Source organism: Pogona vitticeps, chromosome 11 (genome assembly GCF_051106095.1).
Source record: "Pogona vitticeps strain Pit_001003342236 chromosome 11, PviZW2.1, whole genome shotgun sequence".
Classification (NCBI taxonomy): Eukaryota; Metazoa; Chordata; class Lepidosauria; order Squamata; family Agamidae; genus Pogona; species Pogona vitticeps.
In genome coordinates this window covers 24,909,439-24,934,137 of record NC_135793.1, presented here as the reverse complement: position 1 = coordinate 24,934,137, position 24,699 = coordinate 24,909,439, and the positions used below count along the sequence as shown (strand labels likewise).

At 49.1% G+C, this 24,699-nt stretch overlaps 1 protein-coding gene across 1 annotated transcript; it reads left to right on the top strand.

Moving 5' to 3' along the window:
* Window positions 1–602: 602 nt before the first annotated feature.
* SLC6A14 (solute carrier family 6 member 14) lies at window positions 603–19,565 on the top strand. Its single transcript, XM_072981133.2, has 14 exons — window positions 603–747; window positions 3,312–3,474; window positions 4,698–4,829; window positions 6,491–6,655; window positions 7,419–7,557; window positions 8,457–8,589; window positions 10,422–10,562; window positions 10,725–10,953; window positions 13,238–13,363; window positions 13,911–14,029; window positions 14,627–14,726; window positions 15,271–15,380; window positions 17,066–17,233; window positions 17,402–19,565. Exons 1-14 carry the CDS (start codon window positions 700–702, stop codon window positions 17,549–17,551), a joined length of 1,923 nt encoding a protein of 640 aa, XP_072837234.2. The 5' UTR covers window positions 603–699; the 3' UTR covers window positions 17,552–19,565.
* Window positions 19,566–24,699: the final 5,134 nt, after the last annotated feature.

Genomic DNA, 24,699 nt, shown 5'->3' with positions numbered 1-24,699 from the left:
ATGCAGAGGGGGCTGTTGTACAAAAAAGGGGGGCCCTTTCCCGAACTCTGTTGCAAGGCACATTGGGGGGTGGAGAAGGAAAGAAAGGAGTCCAGGTAGTGCGGTGGCCAGAGTGTCCCACTAGATTTAGTGGGAGCTGGGTTAGCATTCCCGCTCGGCTCTAGAAATTCTCCGACGGCGACAGCCGGATGCTCCCTCCTTGAGCATCTCAAAAGCCACAAAAAGGGTCGCTCTAAATCAGGAGGGAGCCGAGGGCCGAGATCACCGACGCGTGGGGTGAGGAGGAAAGGCACCAGGAACCGCGCAAGGGGCAGCCCCGGGGGAGCCCGGCGGAAAGAGGAGAGGCCAGCGGGCAGCGGGCGAGGATCCCCCCCATCCCACCCCCCGGGCTGCTGGAGGGGCTGGACAGGTCTCCGGGATGGGGGGCGTGGACGACGGGGCTCCGGGGACGGGACGGGGGGGAAATTGGGAAGCCGGGGTGGAAACCTGTCTGCCGGCCGGTCCCCTGCAGGTGCGCTCCGCTGCCGCTTACCTGCCGCGGGCCCGTCGCCTCCTCCTCGGCTCCACCTGGAGGGAGGAGGAGGAGGAGGAGGAAGAGAGCCGGGGAGGGGGCGGCCCGGCCCGGCCTGCCCCATAAAACCTGCCCGGCCGCGGGAGGCGGGCAGGAGCGCGCGCGCGGGGAGCGGAGCGGAGGCAGCGATGGGGTGGCTCGTCCTACCGACCTTTCTGCGCTGCGGCGGCAAGGAGGTGAGCCCGCGGCGGGTTCGGGGGGGGGGCGGCGGAGAGAGGGGGGGTCTCCCGGCCGGCCGGGAAGGTGGGAGCGCGAGCCCGGCCGGGACCAGAGGACGGAGCGGGACGGGGATGCGCGCGATCGCCCCAGGACCAACCTCCGGATCTTGAGCCGAGGCGCAAGGAGGAGGAAAGCCGAAGGAGGGAAGGAGAGCCCAGGGGAGCCCCGGCCGGGCATCCTTGCCTCTGGAGAGTGTAGGATTCCGGAGGGGGGGCTAAGGAGACCGCAGAGAGCTTCTCCCCCTTTCGCCTCCCCTCCCAGCCTTGGCACCTTGTCTTTCCAAAAAAGACAGTTCCCCCCCTCTCTTTTTCTTTTGAGATGCCGGGACTCCAGGGGTTCCGGAGACCCCTAGAATGCGCCCAATCCAGAGGCGCCCACAAAGGCCCCTTCTTTTCCAAAGGGGAAGGTCTCTGCCCCGGGAGCTGACACTTAACAGGCCAGCCGTGCCAGCCGTGGGAAGGAGGGGGGGTCTTAAATGCAATTAAAACACCCTGGGAAGCGGGGCGCCTTCTAAAGCATCAGCCTTCCTGCCTTGAGAAGCTAAGAGTCCGCAGAGGACCACAGAGGGTCGGCGGCGGCGGCGGCGAGGAGGAGGAGGAGGTCCCTCTCAACAGCCAGGAGATGCGCTGGAGGCCACCGCTGGCCCAGGGCAACGTGCCCTTGGTACCCGGGCTTTACAGGTCCCCGGCCTGAGGAGCGAACGCTTAGCGGCCGACCACGGGCGTCCACGGGACCGGAGCAGGGGCGATAAACCCTGCGGCGCGAGGAATCATCTTCCCACGTGTTTGCCAGAAGAGGCGGGCTTGGTGGCATGTGGTCCTGCAGGATGCCCTGACGAAGCGGCCGCAGCCACAGGAGCTGCCATTAAGTAGGATAATATGCATAATCGCCGGAATCGCCGGTGCCAGCTCATCGGGTGGAAGCCCACACGGGGATGATGCCCGTCGAGTCCTCCCTCTCCTCCGGGAAACAAACAAAGCAACAGAAGGAAAGAGAAAAAAAAACACACACACCTGCGATGACTTCTTCCTGACTTCCTCAGGCTGGCTTCGCCCTGGGGAAGTCCTGGAAGTCGGTCCTCTCGCTTCTTTTCTGCTGCTGGAAAAAAAGAGAGAGAGGAGCTTTTTTTAGAGATGGAGGGGCCAAATGTCCAGGGTTTCTCACATCTGGAGCAAAGAGAAGGCCACTGGAAGCTTTGAGGGACATGGTCTTTACATTTACATTTCAGTTGGCATCCAGAGCAGAAATCTAACTGGATGGGGTGCAAATCGCTCCAGCCGTCCTCTGGAGGGAAGCAAGTTTTTTTAAATGCTTGGTAGATCTTGAAGTGGGCTGTAAGAAATGGAGCCGATTTATTCCCCTCCTGAGTATCTTCTGCAGCTTGCCCAAGGCCACCCAGGCTGGCCAGATAGCTCAGTAGTTTAGGTATCTGGCTACAGAGCTGGGGGTTCGATTCCCCACTGTGTCTCCTGGGAGACCAAGCCAGCCTGGGTGGCCTTGGGCCAGCTGCACCGTCCCATCTTGATGGGAGGAATGGGAAACCATTTCTGAGGACTGTTTACCTAGAAAACCCTGAAAAGGGTCACCAGACGTCAAATTGACTTGACAGGCCATGATTGTTTTTTAGTATCTCCTCTTTCCAAAATGGGCCTCAGTGCAAAGCGATAAAGCAATCTTTTCAAATCTATTAAGATCATGGGCACTTCGCACTAAATCGGGGTTCATTCCAAAACCCTGAATTGACCTCTAAGCCAAATCAGAGGGAACCATGCACAGCCCCAGTTGTGACTCATGTTGCCTTTATCCTTGCTTTCATTGTATCCCCCTTTCTTGTGTACCAGTCTCTCAAACATCCTTTAGTGCCACACTGGCAATCTTGTGGCCTAAGATCCAATCCAGCCTTCTGGGATTCCCTGAGCAGATGCACCCCTGTTCCTAAAAGTTCCAATACATTTCCTGATTATTGGCAGGAATACTTCTAGGAGGAGCTTCGGGGCCCTCCCCTTTTCCCTTTGGCCCCACCCACCACAGGAAGCTGCCCGGAAGATCATCTCAGAAATGGAACTCAGCCCTTGGGTTGAATTTTCTAGTTGGTGGCGTGTAAGGAAGCTTTGTAGGCGCAGGTCAAAGGGACGTTGAAAAGATGGTGTGAGATGGAAAGGTATGACGCGAGAAGGGATCTCCATCAGTGAAACATAAGGAGCTTGTAAAAACTGAGTCTGACTCCCCTCTTGAGGGGAGGGGTTGCTCAGCTTTTGCTCTCCTCTGCAGTCAAGCTGCATCTGACTTGCAGTGATCTTAACCTAGTCTTTCAAGGTATGTGAAATGTTCAAGGAATGGCTTTAGCATTGCTACGTCCCAGAGAGTTTCTGTGGCCAAGGTGGGATTTGAACCCAGGTCTCCTGAGTCCTAGCCCCTCAGTCGATCCCACTGGCTCTTGCTTTCTGGGACAACGTGTCAGGAGGCAAACATATGGATGGGTTCGTGAACCGGTCTCTCTCGACTCTTCTCTTTCCCAAAGGAATTCACCCTGTCCACAGAGAGGATTGCAGAGAAAGATGACGAGAACGCCGAGCGAGGACACTGGTCCAGCAAAACGGACTACCTCCTCTCCATGGTCGGCTACGCGGTCGGGCTGGGGAATGTCTGGCGGTTTCCGTACCTGACCTATCAGAATGGAGGAGGTAGGAGTCCCTTCTTTTGCTCTCTGCGTCCACATCAAGAAAGTTTCCACAGAACAGCCTCCTGACATGGCCTGCTTAGAGCTGGTTGCCTTGTCAGAAGGAACAACTGCTCAGCGGGTCACCTGGGGTGAGCCGAAAAATCTACGCTGGTGAACAACCAGGTGGAGCTTTCCTAAAGGCCCTTCTCCCGCACCCCATTCATCCCTAAGTGCATGAATGACTAATAGAATAGGCACACCATCCTCTTTGACAGGCTCGTAATTTCACACACTTATGGGCGATTATGTTTTTATACATTCCTCTGTTCTATTAGTCATAATTTGTTCTGGTTTATTAGTAATGGGGAGTGATAGCAAACTCACTGCAGCTCTTCCCCTCTCATGATGACCATCCCACTTAAGCCTTATGGGCCTTGGTGGTTTCATGCACTGGACTACAAAGGCCACTATCTTTCAGCAAATGCTTTTCAAGCTTTTGTTGGGTCTGGTTGCTGGCCTCATTTTGCAAGCACAGATCTTCTAAATCTTAAAAACACGAAGCTGCGATTCCAGCTTTATGGTACCAATCTCCATTTCTGTGCCTTTTCCCATGTCTGCAAAAATGAGTGGAATACCTAAAGCCCACCTTTGCATTTTTTCAAGTACACCCTTGTTTGCTTGTACTGTATTCAGGTTAGGAGGAGGATAGCTTAGAAGTGTTGCATGGCCAGGACGGCACGGGTGCTGTCCTGAACACCCTCCCCTCCAGCACAGACCTCTTAGCTCTGCTGAATGCACAGTGCACCTCCACCACTGACACTCAGCCCTACTTCATCCTGGCTCCATGCCCTCCTAAGTCTGTCAGGCTGATGAACCTCCAGTTCCTGGGCAGATTAAACCCAATTCCGTTTGGGAAGCTGCCCTGTCTGGCAACCCATCCTGTCTGTATTTTCAACCTCATGCCAACCTCTGTTGGCATAACAGCAGGCAGCCTTTAGACTCTACACAGCACTCCAAAGCTGGGTGTCCTGTTGTACCAACAGAAATCCGCCACATGCCAGAGAGTGCCGCCTGCGGACCTGTTTGCTCCTTTGTTCTGGCTGTTTCCGTTGTGCTGTTAATCCTTTTGTTCCCCCCGGAGGGGCCATTGTCCTTCAAAGCATTGTGTGTCTTGTTGCCATTGCATGTCTTCCTGCCGAGGGCTGCAGGATCGGGAATCTCATCACCACATTGCTCTCTTGGCAGGGGCCTTCTTGATACCATACGCCATCATGCTGGCGCTGGCCGGCTTGCCTTTGTTCTTCCTGGAATGCTCCCTCGGGCAGTTTGCCAGCTTGGGACCGATTTCCGTCTGGCGCATTCTACCCCTTTTACAAGGTGGGCATTGTTCTTACTGCTTTTTAATCCCATTTTGATTTCTGCTGCACTGGAAGAGATGTGAAACAGAAGTCCCTGGGAATGGCTCTCTTTCCTGGCTCTCCGTTTGGGATTCAGAACAGGTTGGCTCAAATCCAGAAAGGGAGTCCCCACAGAGCAGGCCCACTGGGTCCAAGGGAGGGAAAGCAGTTTTACAAACTGCAAAATTGTTTAATTTTTAAAGCATACCCACCAAGGTACAACCACAGAATGTTAAAAGCCAGGAGTTGTCCAACTGCTGAATGTTCTTCTGAAGACCCAGGTCTTTGCCTGTCGGCGGAAGGACAACGGCAGGGAAGGAGCCCATGGGGTCTCCCTAAGAAGGTAGTTTCATATGGAGCGACTTGGACCACCTTGTGCCAAGCATGGTCAACCTCACAAGTCAACCTCACAAGGCTGGCATGGAGAGGAAATGGAATCCTTCTGTGCCCCATGTCCTGAGCTTCTTCTTTGAAGAAGACTGGGGCATAAACTGGAAGAGAAGAATCCCCCTTGGGAACCTCTCGTGCTGGAAAGGTCCAATAATGGAGCTTGGAATATTTATATTCATGGAGAGCAATTCCCAGGATCCTTCACCCACCATGGCTCCTGTCTGTGAAAAGGGATGCCAAATAAAATGGAATAAAACCAGATGCAAAATCCGTGGGTGGGCAATCACTTCCTTGCAAGGAATGACACTTCTGCAAGCTTTCATGTTGTCCAGAATTCTCCATCAGGATACACATAAAGCAACAGCCACCGGACAGCAGGCAAATACGTAGAAACCCAAGCATCTGAGTAGATGTTTGAAGCCACTGAAGGGGACACTTCACCTTGAGACAGGGTTTAATCACAGAGCTCTGTATCTGGGAATTTGTAATCAAAGTTTTGTACTGCTTGCACCTGATGGAGGAGATGGTCCCGAAAACTGCAAGCCGAGCAAATGTGGTAGCTAGCAGGGTTTTTTTTTTTTAAAAAAAAAATCTACCTTGTCCTGGGTTCAATCCCAGATAGCTGGCTTTGGACTGACCCAGCTTTCCATCCTTCTGAGGTCAGTAAACTGAGCACCCAAGTTAGTGGGGTGGGGGCAATGTGTAGTCTACATCACTGGTTCTTAACCTTGGGTTACTCAGGAGTTTTGGACTACAACTCCCAGAAGCCTTCACCACCAGCTGTCCTAACTGGGGTTTCTGGGAGTTGCAGTTCAAAAGCATCCAAGTAACAAAGGTTAAGAACCACTGGTCTACATCATTAAATTATAGACTACCCAGAGAGTGCTTTAGTGCTATGGGGTGTTATATAAGCATTACACTTTGCTTTTTTATGTTTTGTGAACAGGTGTTTTGTTCTTTAAATTTTAGCAACTTTGGGTTTAAGAAGGAGGAACTGAGCATTTCAGCTTACCGGAGTTGATCTTCTTGAATTTCTCCAGAAGGAGAGAGAGGACAAAATGATTAATCCACTTGAAACTGGGCAGAGCCTTTTCAGTTTGTTAGAAGGAAATACTAATACAGGGATGGGGTGGGGGTGGGGGAAAGGCTTGACGCTCATTTCAGGAAGTGAAACGGTCGAGTTTGTCTTATTTGCTTCTCAGCTGTTGCCTTGTGGTGAGATCCTTCCTTTTTCCCCCTCTCCTTCCCCAGGAGTCGGAGTCACCATGGTCGTCATCTCCACGTTTGTGACCATTTATTACAACGTCATCATCGGCTACAGCCTCTACTACCTGTTTGCCTCTTTCCAAAGTGTGCTTCCTTGGTCAGACTGCGACGAAGCCTGGGCCGATGAATTGTGCAGCAAGACCCCGAAAGGTAGCTCACGTGGGGCATCGCACCGCTCTTTCCCCATAGGGCTATGGATCTATCACAAGAACACAAGGAGCGCCCATCTGGATCAAGGCCAATGTCCGTCTGGACCTCTGTTCTGCTCACACCTTAGTCCATCAGATGCCCCAATGAGAAGCTCATGGGCAGGAGCTGAGTGAAATTCTGCCTCCGGCTCATTTTCTCTACCTGCTGGGGTCCAAAAGGATGCTGTCTCTGGTTTGGGAGTAATTTATAGTCTGGTTTCTAATAGCCATTGGTAATTTTTCTTCTCCATGAATTTATATGCAGTAGGACCAGCTTATCTGCAGAATCTGCTGATTCACTTATCCACTTATTTTCTGGGTTTTTGATACTAAATCAAAAACCCAGAAATACCTATTGATATGTATTTGCAGTGTGTATTTGCCAGAACTGGCCATTAGAGGAAGCCAGAGACCATGCGATGTAGACAGTTCAAAGTCTATCTGTATCTGCAAGGGTGTGTGGAATCCATCAGTCATTCCTTTTTGTAACAATCTAAGCTAATGGCTTTTGCTCCATAGGTCCCCATGGTTGTGGGTTGTGGGAGAGGTTCATGTTTTCAAACGGTGCCCCTCCTACCACCCCCAACCCATCCCACAGAGATATACGGACATATATTTGGCTAGTAATGGCATGAAAGCTGCTAATCACGCCCACAGCTACTGCCGCAGCCGAGATAACCTGCTTGTTCGCCAGCCCTTCCTCATGGCCTGTTCTTCCTCTTCAGTGTCGGACTGCAACGCCACCTTGCCTGACGGGACCATGATCCATGCCAATTACTCTTGGATTGAGAGCAGGAATCTCACGTGTCTCAATGACTCCATCGTGTATGCAAAAACCCAGGTCCCCAGTGAACAGTACTGGAAGTAGGTACTCAGAAAGCTGCTTTTCCCCATTCAGTGGACTGTTTCCTGACTGCAACATCTTTTGTAATTTTGTGGGGACAGGGCAGGGGATTGCCCTCACAAAGGGAAGGGCTGCCAATTAATGGCTTGTCTGTTTGTAACACCCCGCCCAGTTCAGCATCCCTGGGAAAGACTTACCATTCCAAACAACAATTGGTAGCGCAAGTAGACAATACTGAGCAAGGTGAACTAAGGCAGTACACAACAGGGTGGAAGGCCATAGACAATACTGAGTGAGGTGACCTGGTATAAGTCAGCTGGTTATGCACCTTTTGTAACATTTTAGTGGCCCTAGAAGAACTTATTAGGCAAATAATTTGTGGCTGGGAAAAAAAAAAACATTCTCTCCCGACTCAGACCAGCTACTGTGAAGATTGTAGCTAAACGTAGAGAGAACAGGAAACCTTGAGTAGGGCAACATGTTGTGTCGGTGTCTTGCTCTTCAAAAGGTGATGGCCCTTTGGACCTGTGACTTCCAGCAGGATGACCACGAGTCCATATTTTGGATGGACCTCCATTTTGGAGGGAGGAAGAAGAAGCATTGGAAGTGGTGAAGGCATTTCCCAAGGCTGTCTTTAGATCTGGCCTTTGAAGCACCATCATCCTTGTTTCTCCTCCCATTGCTTCTTAAACATTGCCTGGCTCCAGTTGGTTCTTGAAGCCAAACCCCTCTAGGAGAAGGTAGCGAAGTCACCTTCCTTGACGTTGCCAACCCTGGGGGAAATAATTATTCTGAGACAAGCTTTTGTGAGTTGTCTTGGAGGCTGTGCACGTTGTGTCTTTGTGCAACCCTCCAAGCTGTGGCAGGTACATTCTAAGCAATCTTCTTGTTGACGTTCTCCTCCATTTTGGTTTTCCAGCAAGAAGGTCCTTCAGCGAACGGCAGGATTAGAAGACACTGGGGAGGTTGTCTGGTATTTAGCTCTCTGCCTCCTCCTTTCCTGGCTGATTGTAGCGATGGCCTTATTCAAAGGAATCAAGTCTTCAGGAAAGGTATCTTTCAAAATCACAACAGGCTGCCTCCAGATCTTGGAAATATTACTTTGGGGGCATAACAACTCCCAGAATATTCCACAGAGCATGGCCACTGGGGGTTGTCATCTAAAACAAGGTTCCCGACCTTGGGTTCTGAAATGTTCTTGGACTAAAACTCCCCAAAGCCTTAACCACCAGCTGTGCTGGTGGACCAAAGACTGGGAACCACTGATATAAAAGAGATAATGTTATTTATCTGGGCATCTTTAGCAGCACCCATCCCTTGTGTGAGGGAGGCATGAGCATCGGTCCCTCAGCTCACCATCACGATGACTCTGACCAATAACTTCATATTTTGATTTGGGATATTTAATGTCCACTTCCTGGCTTTCCTTGGGATAAAAAAACTTGCTCCTTGGAGAGTTTTCTGAAGAAAATAAGAGGGTTCACTTGAGCACAAAAGAGGTTGGCCAACTGTGTCAACAATGCAGCAACAGAAAGGCTTGTTTGTGAGAGAAGAACCGGCCCAACAAGATCGGAATGACACCCTGAAGCACAGAGATTATCCAAAGTGGAAGATCATAGGGCCAACTCCCTTCCTCACCTCACCGCATGGAAGCCCCGTTGGGCGGTTCCATTAAAATTAGCATTTAACGTAACATCCCTAAGCTGGTTTGGTGTGGCATTTGATTCTTCCATCCACCAGCTTATTGAAAGAGTGCTGTGAAAGAAATTCCTGGAAAAACAGAAAAGTTTTGCGGGCAGAGTTTCTTGACCATGGCACGTCTTCAGAGGGGGAGTCTCAGCTGAGAGGACTACAGGCGTGTCTTCGCCTGTCGTTACAACAGTTCGATACTGCTTGAACTGACCCAGCTCCATCCTAGGGAATCTTGGGGTCTGCAACTGGGGAAGAGAAGTCAGGATAAAGCATGGGAGCATGTAAGCGGAAAAATCTAAGGACCTCAGCAAACCTCAGTGTCTAGGATTCTGTAGGACGGAGCCCTGGGAACAGAAGTGGCATCAAACCACTTTTATAGATGCAATTTAGATACAGGCTTAGATTCCAGTGAAATATTGACCAGGGCAAGAAAGGGCACAGGATTATTCTGGAGGGGGAGCAAGGCACATGGTAGTACATGAGCAGCATCTATGTATACAGCGCACTCAGCTACAACATAGTGGCGGTGTCTGGGTGGATCAAAACAATAATGAAATTTGGGATTCGTAGGGAGAAAGCAACCCTTTCTCCCCACCTGGTTCCCATGGACAACCATGCCTATGGAAGTGAGGGAGTGTGAATGAAAATGAGCAAGAGGGCAAGAGAGGGAGAACAGATAATGCCCATTGATGTGTTGTAGTTATGGGAGAAGATCAAGTACAGCTTGGGAACTGATGAGACTTTGGGTCACGTTCAGATCTCTGATTCTGTTCTTCTAGGATGAAAGGAGGGACGGTGATTGAATTATGGAGTGCTAAATTTCCACTCAAGTTCTTCTGTCCAGCTAAACAGGCCAGGGCAGACAGAGCTGGACTTGATGGACCAGCAGTCTTGAGGGAATGTCTCTGGGTGGAGTGGTTCAAGATGGAGAACATATTGGAGCTTAGAAAAAAGTCCATTTTCTGGACAGGACCTCCCAGAATCTCCCGATCAGCCTGGCCCCCGGGAGCTGTGCTGCACAGAGCTTTCGCAAGCTCTGCTCTGCATTCTATCGAGAAAGAGTTCGCTTGGGATCATTTTCAAAGAAACTCCACCGTTATCTCAGATGTCCTTTCCTTTGTTTCTACCTTCTTCACTGTCCTCTTCTCCATTCCAGGTCTTAACCGTGATATCTTTGCCTTGCTCCTCACAGGTGGTCTACTTCACCGCCATCTTCCCCTACGTCGTCCTCATTATACTGTTGGTACGAGGGGCCACCCTGGAAGGGGCTCGGGAAGGCATTGAGTACTACATCGGAACCCAGTCTAATTTCACCAAACTTATGGAAGCAGAGGTGAGTCGAAGCAGCCCAGAGGCCACCTCCAACCCAACATTGCCTTGGGTCCTTCTTGAGAAGAGTGAATGAATGAATGAATGAATGAATGAATGAATGAATGAATGAATGAATGAATGAATGAATGAATGAATGAATGTCCCTCCTTTCTCTTCTTTCAAGGTCTGGAAAGATGCGGCAACCCAGATCTTCTTCTCCCTTTCCGTTGCTTGGGGCGGCTTGGTCGCCCTCTCCTCGTACAACAAATTCCACAACAACTGCTACTCGGACGCCATCTTCGTTTGCATCACGAACTGCCTCACCAGCATCTTCGCCGGCTTCGCCATCTTCTCCATCCTGGGACACATGGCATTTCAGGCCAACAAGGAGGTCTCGGAGGTGGTTGATTCTGGTGGGTTCCTGGGGTGACAAGGATGGTGTTTTAATGGGTTCCTGTCTGTGCTGAGGATATGGCAGGGTGAAAACCTGGGCAGAAGCAGCAGCCTCAAGAATAGCGGAATTACCAGTAGCACAAAGCAACACTATCATCTTTTTTGGATGTTCTCGAGTAAGGTCAAGTATGGCGGAATTTATGGACCTCCAGGGGTGCTTGACCTGCACTTTGTTCATCCTCACCAGAACAGCCCATAATGAGGAAGGGTGGGAGTTGGAGTGAAAAGCCAACGTGTTCCCCGTCACTGGAGTGTAGGGTTGTGGAACGACAGGAGAAGAACCCTTCTAATGCATACCCTACTCAGAGCCAGGGAAGAAATCTTGGCTCCCCATTCCATGGCCCCCAAGGTGGCAGAAACATGGAGGGTGGGTGGCCTGCTTGCATGCCTCCTTGGGCGAACATCCCGGTCTCACAGTGAGAAGCTGGAAGCCCAAGACATGGAGATCTTGATCTTCTCCAGGGAAGGTCTTCTTGTCTTCCAACATCCTCAAGGCATGACGGGTCGCAGACAGAGGTGGGATTCAGCAGGTTCTCACCTATTCTATAGAACCGCTTCCTAAATGTACTATTGGTTCTTAGAACCGTTTGTTGGCCTGAGATGAATGAAGGAGGAGGGGCCAGGTGACCAGCGACGAGCGAGGGGGAGGGGGCACAATTAACTGCCTCCCTTCCCACTCCACACTGAGCCGTCTGAGGTGGGATATGGGTGAGAGAGATAAAGCCCTGGAAAGAGCAGAGGTGTCACTGGGGGAAAAGGGGGGAGGATGAGTCCTTGATGTCACTGGAGGAAAGCCCATGGCCTCGAGGCAGCGGGGGTGTGTGATTGACAAGGCATGAGGGCAGGACACAGAGGGGAAAAGTTTTGGGGCGAGACCGCTTCAATCAAACAAACAACCGTCCTCGTTTTACTATGATTTTTTTCAAGTTAAAGGTACCACATAAGACTGTTGCTCTGCCTAGAAACAGTTTTTTTTAAATCCCAGAGAATATCCAATGCATGAACCAGTGACAGTCTCACTGATCCACGCAAGCAAGTATGCAATAGAAAAGTCACTCACACCACAAAGAGATGAAACCTCCAAGCCTCATTTAGAGTAACAAAGAACTCTTCCTCCTGCCCCAAAACTGACAATTTCGGGAGACAAATGGCACACAGAGATGGCCCACTCTGTTAGAAGGAGGAAGACAGCTATCAGTATTTTAACACTAGTAAGACTTACTATTCTTGAAGGCAATATATCCAGGGCCAAGAAAGGAAAACACATAAACATATCAATAGATAAGGGGAATTGAAACTCTTCTCTCCAGACATTCAGACGCATCTTGACCACAGGTCAACATGGGGGGTGGGTGGGGGCTGGAGGGACTCCGAGGGGGAGGGACCATCATGAGAAGGCAGCATTCTCCAGAAAAGACATACATGAGAGCATACTAATCAAGCATTTGTTGATATTGGCTGTTGTGGGTTTTTCGGGCTCTTTGGCAGTGTTCTGGACCGACTGAGGTGGTGGGGTTGAGGTGGAGTGGCAACAGATTGAAAAGAGACCATACCTTCCAAGCCAGAAGGAAGCGGGGGGGGGGGGGAGAAGAACTCCTCAACAGGTGTGCAAAGGCAGCCTCCAGGTAACAACAAGCAGGGCTATCAGTCATTTCAGGAGCAGGAAAGGGGATGGAAGCAATTTTTACTGGTGAGCTATAGGGTGAAATAGGAGGTAAAGGGAAGGAGAGATGTGTCAGTTCTCTGTCAAACCTGGTCATAAGCACCCACTGTGAGGTGTGTGTGTGTTTGGCACATGCCCATGGTGAGGTTAACAGCAGCGGCATGCCCAAACAGATACACTTATCCAGATATCTTAATCATGTGAGAAGTAATTGCGATGATAGGCAGTAGGGAGACCACTGTAGAAGAAACTCTCATCGGATCCCACTGTCCTGGGCATTTATTTATTTATTTATTTATTTATTTATTTATTTATTTATTTATTTATTTATTTATTTATTTATTTATTTATTTATTTGCCATTCAGGCATAGAACCTGTCGTTAATTTATTTGAATCCCACCACTGGTCGCAGACCTGGTGGTGACAGATGGTGGCAATCCGAGTCATGGTTCACCTTGACGTCTCCGTTTGGCTCCCCGCCAGCCAACCCTGGTCTGCAGCATGACTTCCCTTGTAACAGTAAGAGAAGACGCTTTCTGTTGCCTGTTTCACAGCGTCCCTGCTTCTCTCCCACTTGCAGGCTTCGACCTGGCCTTTGTTGCCTACCCAGAAGCTCTTTCAAAGCTACCGGTCGCTCCGCTGTGGTCCTTTCTGTTCTTCTTCATGCTTCTGCTTTTGGGTCTCGACTCTCAATTTGCCACCATAGGTAAGCAGCAATTAAAACAAGCTGTGCTATCATTACCGGCCAGCGACTCCAGTTTCGGAGGTGCTGTGAATCCATTCCGGGTTTTTGTCTCCACTTTTACAGGAGTTATCTAAGGTGCTGAACCTATTTTGAGGATGGAGTCAAGCACCTTGGATATACCCTGTAAAGCTCGGAACAAAATCCAGAATGGATTCATAGCATTTCCACAGCTGCTGGGGTCATCTCCTGTCTCCTGTTCACTATACGTCTCCTACACATCTGCGGTCCAGCTTCCCCTGCCACCTCCATTGATGCCAAGATGAAAGCACGACTTATACAAGGCAGTGGGCCAGTCTGACCATGTGTTTAATTAGGGCTGCCATATCGAACCTATTAACAAGTTAAATTAACGGCCCAAATCCTGCTGCCCTTTTTTACACAGCGGTAACATAAACAGCACCACTTTTGGCAGTGAACCTGCTGGAACCGACAGAGCCAAAGCCTTTGTCAGGCGGGTGTCTTTTTTTGGCCAGGAGGCATTCACGGCGCCCTCTCTTCTATTCCCCAGAGACCCTCACAACCACCATCCAAGATATCTACCCGACATTGATGAAGAAAATGAGGATCCCTGTGACGCTGGGTTTGTGCATGGTGCTGTTCCTCCTGGGACTCGTCTGCGTCACCCAGGTAGGCTTCCTGCCAGGGGCAGTTCAGGCATCCAGAGTCCCTTCAGCTCAGCCACATACAGGGGGCCCCAGAGCCATACCGAGAGATGAGTATGACTCTCGTGTCAAGGTTCCTTCCAGATCTATTTTTCCATGGTGGAATTGCTCTTTGTTGCTCCCTCTCCATCCCTCTTCCTCTCTCTCTCTCTCTCTCTCTCTCTCTCTCTCTCTCTCTCTTGATATTGCTCTGAATCCTCTTGATGGAGATCACAGAACTGCAGAATTGGAAGGCACCTCGGAGGAGAAGGAGGTCGATCTTTTAGTAATACTATATGGCCTCTCAATAGAGTAACAGAATTCTTTTTATTTTATTTGCAGTTTCTTGTGCTTAGAAATCAGCCCATAATCTCAGACTGTTACTTGCCCCTTACTCATGAATCGGGTGCTGATTTTGCCCTGGATCTGCAAGACAATGATCCATACTTCAACATGGAGTAACAATGAACTGGGTTTCTTGGCCTATAAAGATCAATTCTGGGGATTTTTCATCTCAAGGGTGAGGAAGGATGAACCCTTTATGAGAACTGTGGGGAATTCATCTTTTCCTCTCTTCTTGCAGGCAGGAATCTACTGGGTCAACCTGGTGGATCATTTCTGTGCCGGCTGGGGGATCCTTTTTGCGGCTGTCCTTGAGCTGGCAGGAATTTGCTGGATTTATGGTAAGCATTGGTGCCTGATTTGGCCTTTGAGATCCGTCTGAATCTCTTGCAGTGCCTTATTTTAAATGGCTCTGCCCAGAGTTATTTGGGCTTGTTGAAAACCATCTCCTTATGGGACAGATCGGCTCTTTGCATGGAGATGAACTGATGCAGACCATAGAAAAGAGACCGTCGGACAGCATGGTTCCGGCAAAGTCCAAAAAAGGAACTTTCCCAATCATTTTTAAAAATCCAGGTTCTGTTCCCGGTATCTCCAGTTACATGGGTGAAGGGGAAGACCCTTCTCTGTTCAAGCCCCCGGACAGCCTTGGCCAACTAGAGTAGATATTGGAAGGCTGGACAAAGATGAGAGGCTCTTTTCCCTGTTGAAGATTTAATTTTTCTCCCCCACCCCCATTTCGAAAGAGGGGACAAATCCTGTTCTGGCCAAGTCTTTTGCCAGATCTAAGTCCAGTCTCTGCAGGACATCCTGGAGGCAGCTGAGGGATGATGACTATTCCCGGGCATGATTTTAACCTTGCCATCCGTGGTCCCTTTCGTGCAGGAGGAAACCGTTTTATCGAAGACATCGAGATGATGATTGGGAAGAAAAGCTTCCTCTTCTGGCTGTGGTGGAGAGCATGCTGGTTCTTCATCACCCCTTGCCTCCTACTCGTAAGTAGCCACCACGGGCAGCAAGAGATTTCTGCCACCAAGAGGAACCGATTCGACCAAGTTCGCACTTGTGATGTGAGGTTGCTCTTAGAAGGAGCTAAGATCCCCACCTGATCCAGCAATGCATGTTCTTTTAAAGCAGGGGTGGTGAGCCTTAGGCCCTGGTGCAGAATCTGGCCTTCCTCTAGTCCCAGCCTGACCTTCCTGTGATCCCTACAAGGCCAGCCCCTTTTCTGAAAAAACATCCTTTGGTGGCTTCCCCGGCTCATTCAAACCGTTACTTTTATTGAATTATACCTAGTCATGGAAAGGTAGAGTAGAAGATGACGACAATGATGATACTGATGATAGAATCATTGACTCCTAGAATCATTGAGTTGGAAGGGGCTTCTAAGGCCATCTAGTCCAACCCACTGCTCAAGGCAGGAATCTGAATCAAAGTCGATCTGAAAGGTGGCTGTCCAGTTTTCTCTGGATGCCTCCATGGATTGGAGCACTCACCATCCTGATGAGGATGGCGAGGAATCCCAAGAATATGGAAGCAAGGCAAGGTCATTCTCCTCTTCATACAAATTTCTGCAACTTGAGTCTTAGGCTCTCCATTTAAAACAATCGCCAGTCGCTACTAAAAATGGTTTCTTCCGATTCAAAAAAATCATTGATTTTTGCAAACATGTCACCCTACCAGTCAATACCAGTCAAGGTTTTAATTTTGATTGACCGTGCCTAGTATTTTTGAATAATAATAAGAGCTCAGACAAGGGAGATGGGCAAAACCATGGGAGAGATTGTGGGAGGAAGGGATAATTGTTGAGAAAGGCCTGGCTGACAGACAGGAGCTCTTAGCCGTTCTTCGCACTGCAACGTTCTGTTGCAACTCCAACGGGAGAGCTGCGATAGCTAAAGAGCAACCTCATGCCAGCCTCTGAGTGTGGGAGGCAGGACGAACAGCACAGGACGGGGGGGGGGTTAATGGCCTGGATGCCTTGGAACTGTTGCTAGAGGGGCATCTCCCCAGAAATCTGGGGATAAAGTGATAGGCATGCACGCACGCTCACACTGCTGGGTGAGATGCCACCTCTGCTTCGTGGCCACTTGGAAGGTCATCGCTTCTATCCATTGGTCCTCCATGCCTGCCGCCTGGTGTGAGATTCCTCTCTTTCAAAACCTCCAGCATCGTCTCCAAGGGGGTCCCCCCTGCAAAGGAAGAAAGAATGTGTATCGATATTGGGCTGAAGCTCAAAGAACATTTTCTCCTTGGCACTCTGCAAACGGAGTCTAAAGGGCCGTCCTCGGCACCGCCAAGCACAGTGTTAACCTTGATCAGACCTTCCCTAGCTGTGGGTTTACTTACTCAAAAGCAGAAGGTCAGGCTAGGTGAGGTCCTCAGCCCATCCTTGGGAAGAGCTGTTTCTTAGGTGCTGAGAGAGACGGCTGTTCTCTCCTAGCAGGTCGCCTTTCCTCGCCTCTGTCTCTTGCTGACCAGCTTGTTTTATTTTCTGATTGGTCGTTGGAAAGGAAAAACCAGCCTTCAGGTGCCTGCCTGATCGATCGCTCAGATGCGGAGCAGTGGGGAAGCCCCACAGCTGAAGGGGGCATCCACAGTCTTGACACTCATGTTGTTCAGCTCAGAGAGTCCAAATATTGATCATGGTCTCCTCCCTCTTGTTCTGTTGCCCAAACAGGCCATCTTGATCTGGTCTTTGGTCACCTTTTCAGCTCCTATGTATGGCAGCGTCAAATACCCAGCCTGGGGATCTGCGGTTGGCTGGTGCATGATCATGTCCTGTCTCGTCTGGATCCCTGTCGTTGCGATTTACAAGATAGTGAAAGCCAAAGGCACCTTGTGGCAGGTGAGTCTCCTCTGTGCCATGGGACCCTTGCTTTTTCCTTTTCTAAAACCCTCCGAGCCATTTCCCACTGCATCTTGTGGCACAGAGTTCCACCGGACATTCCACCCTTCCCTCTTTGGTGCTCCCGGGTTGAGTCAAACCCTCTCCTCTTTTTCCACTCCCCTTCAGCGGATCGTCACCTGTTGCAAGCCTTTACCCACCTGGGGGCCGTCCCTGGAGTCACACCGCGGAGAACGATATAAGAACATGGTGGATCCGGTCAAGGAGCGAGACCTTGAGATCCCAACGGTGGACAGCTACGTGTACAAGATGGAATGAAGGAGACAACCGGAGGCTGACCCTTTCATCCCCAGAGACCCCAAAGCTTGGGTTGATAGACAGAAGCCATGCTATTTATTCTGAGAACTTGTCCATTTTACTACAAAGCAACAGAATGACGGATCCACGGAGCCTGGAGGCAGGTCCCTCAAGCGCCTGTGTCTGCAGATCTCTCCTCCTGGGTGCAGGATGCTGTCAAGGGAAGAACCTTCTGTTTGGTGGGTGATCAAGAACCCTGTTAAGTACCTAAGGTCATGATCCTGAGCACAAATGTCTGGGCGTAAGTGCCACTGAACTCAAGTGGGGCTTACCCCTGAGTAGACTACCTATAGAAAGAGGCGTCTGCAATATATGGGTATGGTGCATAATTTATTTCTATTCCTTGTTTCTAAATTACGTGGCATTGCTTAGTTTTGTTTTGCTGCTTTGAAACGCCTTGCCTCAAAATGGCCAGAAAAATCTTGACAATCCCCTTGTCTCTCTCTGGGGATGGTTTGCACTCCTTCAGGCCTATCTTCACAGTCATGAGGACTAGCAGCTTGGCGGTTTCAAAGCGATCTTACTCTGATATTGAAGCTGTGCCCAGTTGTATGTTTCTTCTCAGAATGTAGGGTGGCTGGCTGGCCAGCCGAGCAGCTGATTTTTACGACACTTTATTCTTCCGCGGCCTTTTATGTTCATGGGTCTCAGCACGAGGTCAGAATACTGTCTCTGTTCTTTTGAGACATTATTCTTGTTCCTGCAGATCCCCCGGCCTTTTTTAAAAACTAGGGATAGGGGTATAGAAGGTAAGGGGAATAGACCAAAAAAAAAAGGGGGGGAGAAGGAGAACATCAAATATACAGTTATCAAATCCTCTTGTTTGCATTACAATCTCAAGACCACTTTTTGCCTTTTCTACAGTTTGATGGCCCTTCCAGATTTTCACTTGCAGTTACCTCTTAGTTTAATTCTATCTTGATCAAGCTCTACCCGCTGACCCAAGCCACTTATAAGTCCCATCATTTAGCTGCCTTTTGTATTGGACAATCTTCCAACACTGTTGAAAGTTTCAATACGCACAGATTTCCCCCTTTGTGTGGGTGGGTCAGTGGGGTGTATTTTTCCCCCTTTTAAGATAATTGCACCAAGGGGTGCGTTCTCAGTCCGCCAGTCCTGAAACCCAGAGACAACACGAGCTGTACAACACCCTCCCTTCTCTGGTCCTTGTGGACGTCCACATTGTAGAATTATCCATCAGAAGGCATCAGCAGGTAGCTGGAGAGGACCGGACCATGTAGCCGCTGCAGGAGGAGGACGTGTCGTGGAAGAGCAGAGGCTCCGTGGCAGAACTGCCGCCTTCTGTGGGGAAGGACCTGTGTTCAAATCCCAACAAATCCAGGGGAAGAATCCTGCTAGAGAACCATAGCATGTTGCCCGTTAGAACTTCCTTCCTTGTTGACCTCAGGGACAGAGTTATTTTATACTCCTGGTGCAACCCATTAGGGTCCTCGTAAGCACGTAGCCAGTTTTCCTGTTTTCTGACGACGGGCGAATACCTTTTAACAATCATCCGGGAGGAGGATCGCACCATCACATGCCATTACATCAATGATGACCCCCCTCCACCTCTCGGTAATCTCACCTCCATTTCCACCTCCTCTGTCGTGAAGAGGCCCAAAGTGTGGGAGATGCCCGCGTTTTTCTCAGAGGACAACCTGGGCTGTGTGACCCATGGAGGAGAAGGGGTTTCCACCCCTGGGAGAGGTGAGGTTTTCCACGTCCACAGCTGTGACTTTAAAACTGCATTTTCTTGCGTGCAGAGACGTTGGTGCAGGAAGAAGCCAGACCTTAAACCCCGGGGGTCCCGACTTGTGGCCATGTGGGGAGGTGAGGCTTCGGGTTTTCCCGTGTCCTGTTTTTTTTATACTGCAAATGTTTTGTTTGTTTAAATTAACAAATTGCTGTGTGCGACCAATAAAACACTGAGTTTTTAACTGTGTCTTTGTTTGGAACTGATAAAACCAAAACATTATTTTCCTCTTGTCTGGTGCTGCTTGCATTGAGATTTCCCCCACCCCTGAAAAAAAAAAAATCTGGAGAAGCGGAGACTTTACTCAGAGCCTTGAGACTTGGAGGAACTCAACCAGCCGTCTCTCCCGGCCCCCAGAAGCATCGTCACCACAGGATTTGTATTCCTGCCTTGAGCAGGGGGTTAGACTTGATGGCCTTATAAGCCCCTTCCAACTTCACTCTTCTATGATTTCCGGCCAGGAGATGGTCACAGAGGCTCCTTTTCCATTTCCACTGAGACCAAGCTGTGCCTCTGGAAAGGCAGGGCACAGTCCAGAAATAAAATTAGCAATCTTCAGAGTGCGGGAAGACTCTTGGTCTGTCCGCTTCGCTTTGCAGAACTGTGCACGCAAGTCTTTCAGCCACGAGAGGGCAATCTCCACTCATGGCAGGAGCTGTGGATGGGTCCACGGAAGCTTACATTAAAATATAACCTATTCGGCAAAACACAAAGGAACAAAACAAGAGAAAAACACGGGGCATCTTAAAGACTATTATATTTTAATGTACTTTATTTGGACTTATACCCCGCCCCTCTAGACAAAGTCTACTCAGGGCGGCTTACAGGAGTAATAAAATACAATAAAATAAAATGCAATACAATAAGATACATAATGATAAAACCTACTAACAGATGCATATATAGATTATCAAGATGAAATAATTGAGAAAGATTCTTTGTAAGCTTTGGTGGACAAGTCCACTTTGTCAGACACAAAGAAACAGAAGGAAATGTTGAGTGAAATGTAGATGAAAGATCCATTTCCCATTCTAAATGTTCATTGGTTACATGCTGTAATTAGGCCGATGTTTGTTTTAGGGTGCTAAAGACGCTTTTGTCTTTTTGGTTCGGTTCGGTTCCTTTGGATTTTGCCTGATCTCCTTGCATAGACTTAGCACAGCATATTATCATTAGCATAGTATTATTGGATTTTTTTTCCTCCAGGGAGGGGGAAGAGATGCTAGTGGGCCAAAAAAAAAAGTGTTCAGCTGCTTTAAGGTCCTGTATACCTTGACATGGTTTGGAGAGTGTGTTTTGCTGCTCTGGGTGGGTTGGCAATGTTTAACGTGCCACACGGGAGGGCCAGAACATGGTCTCCTCCACCCGAAAGGGAACAGCTGAAAGCCGAAGAGACGAATCCCCTCCGACTAAAGGTTTGTCAGTTTGAGTCCCCTGTCTCCAGCAGTGGACAGCTGGACGTAACAGATGCAACTGCTCCCTGCGTGGAGAACACCATGTCGTTCCCACCTCCTATGTAGGTGTTAAAGTGGAGACACCTCTCATGAAAAAAGGTGGCAACCTTAATTCATCCTGTTCAGGCTGAATTAAGTATTTGCTGACATAAATTCGGACGTAACTAAAAAAAAGTAACTTCCCAAGGCCTGGCCGGAATGGATTACATTTGTCACTTATTTATTTTTGTTTTGTTTTTTAAGTTGCAAATTCTCTTAATTCTAAGCCAAAAGAAAATTGCACGTTCAATGGATAATGGATAAAGGTGGTGGTTAGGGTTGAAACTGGGGACGTGCTGCCCTCTACTGGCCCATGGCCACGAAAACATCTGGCATGCGCTCCAACATGCTCACCTGTCAGAGAAATGGCACAAAGCAAGGCCCCACCGCAGTGAGAAGCCAGGCTGTCACTGAGCTGAGTGGCCTTGACAGCAGGGAGAACATTGAACAAGCGACACCACTGTCTGCTCACAGCTGATGCGCCAGTGGCACCTGTTTGTCTCTGTTCCCCGCAGCACATGGCCTTCCCATTTGCATGGGGCCGTTTGCATTTGCTTATAGATTTTCGTTCTCTGTCCTTGCACAAAATCTTCCTTCCTTCCTTCCTTCCTTCCTTCCTTCCTTCCTTCCTTCCTTCCTTCCTTCCTTCCTTCCTTCCTTCCTTCCTTCCTTCCTTCCTTCCTTCCTTCCTTCCTTCCTTCCTTCCTTCCTTCCTTCCTTCCTTCCTTCCTTCTCCTCATCCCTCCTCCTCCTTCTCTCCCTCCCTTCTCCTTATCCCTCCCCTTCCTTCCTTCCTTCCTTCCTTCCTTCCTTCCTTCCTTCCTTCCTTCCTTCCTTCCTTCCTTCCTTCCTTCCTTCCTTCCTTCCTTCCTTCCTTCCTTCCTTCCTCAAATCATCGCATAGATCCTCATTTTTAATTATCTGTCTTGTTTTCCTTGCTGGGCATCACTTTGGCAGAGCACACAGGCCGAGATATGTGTGTGTTTTAATGTGTCTCCTCTGTGCCACCAAGTCAGAGCCAACTAATAGAAACCCGATTAGGGCTTACAAGGTAAGTGAAAACTATCTAAGAAGTGGTTTTCACAGTGCCACATGCCACACACACACACCCCAGAACTTCCATGTCTATGAATTTGAATCCAGGCCTCCTGAGCCTTAGTCCATCACTCTATCCACTAAACCATGCTAGGTAAGCCTATGTGTTTTAATGAATAAATAGAATCCTGAATCGTGCCACTGCTACCTAACTCCAGCTGAGCAGTTTCTCAAGAAACTTGGCCTCGACACTAGATGAATCCACAGTTTGGAAATGGGACTTGCAATTTATGGTATGACTGGGGGAGACATGGCCCTCCAACTGTTTTAGAACTCCGGTTCCCATCCGCTCTAGACAGAGGCATGATGAGAGTCGTAGTTCCACTACAACCCTAGAGAGTCAGGATCTGTTCTTGATCATCCCAGACTGCATGGCACGTAACAATGAGTTCAAGTTGCAGGAAGCTAGATTTCAGCTAAATTATCAGGAAAAACATCTCAACTGTTAGAGCAGTACAACGATGGGACCCATGACTTTGGGAGGTGGCGAGCATTCCAATGCAGTTCAAGAGAAAATTGGACAAGCACCGATCAGATCTGCTTGGATCGGGATTCCTGCCTTGAGCAGGGGGTTGGGTTGGATGGCCTTAAGAGGGCCCTTCTCGCTCTGTCATTCTAGGGTTCTAGGAAAGTTCCCCAGCGCTGGTTTTACCAACCTGAGGCTTCAGATCTTCAGTTCTGGCCTCCCATGTAGAAATTTGCATTGTTAGGGGGAATAAAATGTGAAAACCATCCTACGTCATGATGCATTTAGCTTTTGCCTTTGGTGGTTGACCACATGCTCCACTCACCAAAGTTTATGGCATCAACGCCAATGGGTTTTTGAGATGGAGCAGATGCGTCTGAAACTTGGACCCCTTTGAGCCAATTTTGCTTGAGCTAATTGATTAAAATGCAGACTAATGGATGTCTACAAAGCGAACCTTTCCCTTCCAAATGTTCAATTAATTTGATTCCAAACGAGCAGCTCACGTTAATTAAGAGTGGGAGCCTGGCTTCTGTGAAACTGGAAAGGCATGGAAAAAAATTTTAGGGCGCTGTAAGGGGGCACCGAGTTCAAAACAGGGCATGCACTCTGGGGGCGAGACTCATTATTCAAAATCCAGTCTGTGGGAAAGGGGTTCTTTCCAAGCCCTCTCCCTGGATCAATTAAGGGATTCTTGAGGATTATATAAATGTCTGCAGATCAGAAGTGCCAAATGCATTTTACGAAGTCAGTCTTCCCACTTAACCTACTTACATCAGGAGGGGGAAAATATGATGAATCATTCATATAAACTCACCAGCATGGTGACAGCTGTACAAGTGTCACTCGCACCGACAAGTGAGTCGGTGGGAGAAGCCACTGCGAAGGCTCACAGGTTTGGAGCAGAGGGCGATATGTTTTGGAGTTTCTCCCCAAAGCTCAGAAAAAATTACTTTCTGGATTATAACTACCAGAATTCCCCCAGACAATCCAAGAAAGCCCCTTTCCCAACACTCCAATTACTTTTCTCTGCCTCAAATGGCTGTACCTTGAACATATGAGCTGCACATTAGGCGGCACCTCAGTGGCTGCTTTTGGGCTGTGGAACTCCCTTCCACATGAAGTGGAGACCGACAGCCAAGTTCTAGGTAACCAGTCATCAGACGAGGGAATTCCTCAAGTGCTGAGAACACCAGCGTGTCACAGCAGGAGCTTTTTCATGCCTTCTGTAACTTGCACATGGACTTCCTTTCCTGATTGGCCACCAGGAGGTAAGCACATGCTTCATGCCTACAATTGGTCTGTCACGAAGGTCTGCCTTAATCATGTCTCTGGAACACTAATAGATTCCCAGCTTATCATGACCGCTCTGTAACGTCTTGCGCACAAACTAGTAATTTTATTTTTGTTTCGTGGTTTTTCTATCTTCTGCTGCTTTCAAGGATCCGTGAGTGACATAGGCCTGATTTGCTTCACAACTGTATCCTCTTTACACACATACACACCTCTGGGAGACACAATCAGAAGATGGCTTAGGAAAATCCCTCTTTTTGGACTAGAGGGAGTCAAAAATGACAGATGCCCCAGCTCTGCGTTAGACAGAAAGAGAGAGCCCCCCTCCCAAAGCAGAGGTGGCTGACCTTGGGCACTCCTGGTCTTTTGGATTACAACTCCCATCATCCTGTATCATTAGCAATACAGGCTTGGGATTCTGAGAGTCATAGTCTGGGATATCTGCAGCGCCCAAGGCCTGACAGCCCTGCACCGGGGCAAAGAGACTAATGTGTTTCAGGACAGATCTGTGGCACGAACCTCATGGAAGGCCAGCATATTCCATCTACAACGTCAACCACCAGTGGAGAGCAGACACTGGGCTTTGCATACTTACGGAGTATTTTTCCCCTGGATGCCCCCCACACACCCATCCACTTATCCGAGCAGGGAATAAAAGACTTCCATTAATTTTAATGCATTTGGAGTGCAAAAAAAAAATTACTTTCTAGTAGCAAAACTAATGAAATACCAAATTTTGGTTCTCTAAAGTGCTGTTTATTTCAGCAGTAGAACTTGGGGATAGTCTTTGCAAGTGGCCGCAGGTTGCTTCCCCCCCCCCCTTTAAATAATCTATTTCCCGAAGTGCATACACAAGAGCTGAAGCATTGTTATCATTTCCAGGCTTGGCCATTTATTCTCACAGTTTTCTGCCCACAAACGATGAATCATTTAGAGACCATTTTCGTGGCAAGGTTTGTCTGGAGAACGATGGGCTTTTATTGATTTCAGCCAAGGGAATTACTAGAGA

Coding starts and splice junctions, on each gene's coding strand:
- SLC6A14 (XM_072981133.2), top strand. CDS start 700: ATGGGGTGGCTCGTCCTACCGACCTTTCTGCGCTGCGGCGGCAAGGAG. Junction 3,475..4,697: donor GACCTATCAGAATGGAGGAG/GTAGGAGTCCCT, acceptor CTCTCTTGGCAG/GGGCCTTCTTGATACCATAC. Junction 6,656..7,418: donor GTGCAGCAAGACCCCGAAAG/GTAGCTCACGTG, acceptor CTTCCTCTTCAG/TGTCGGACTGCAACGCCACC.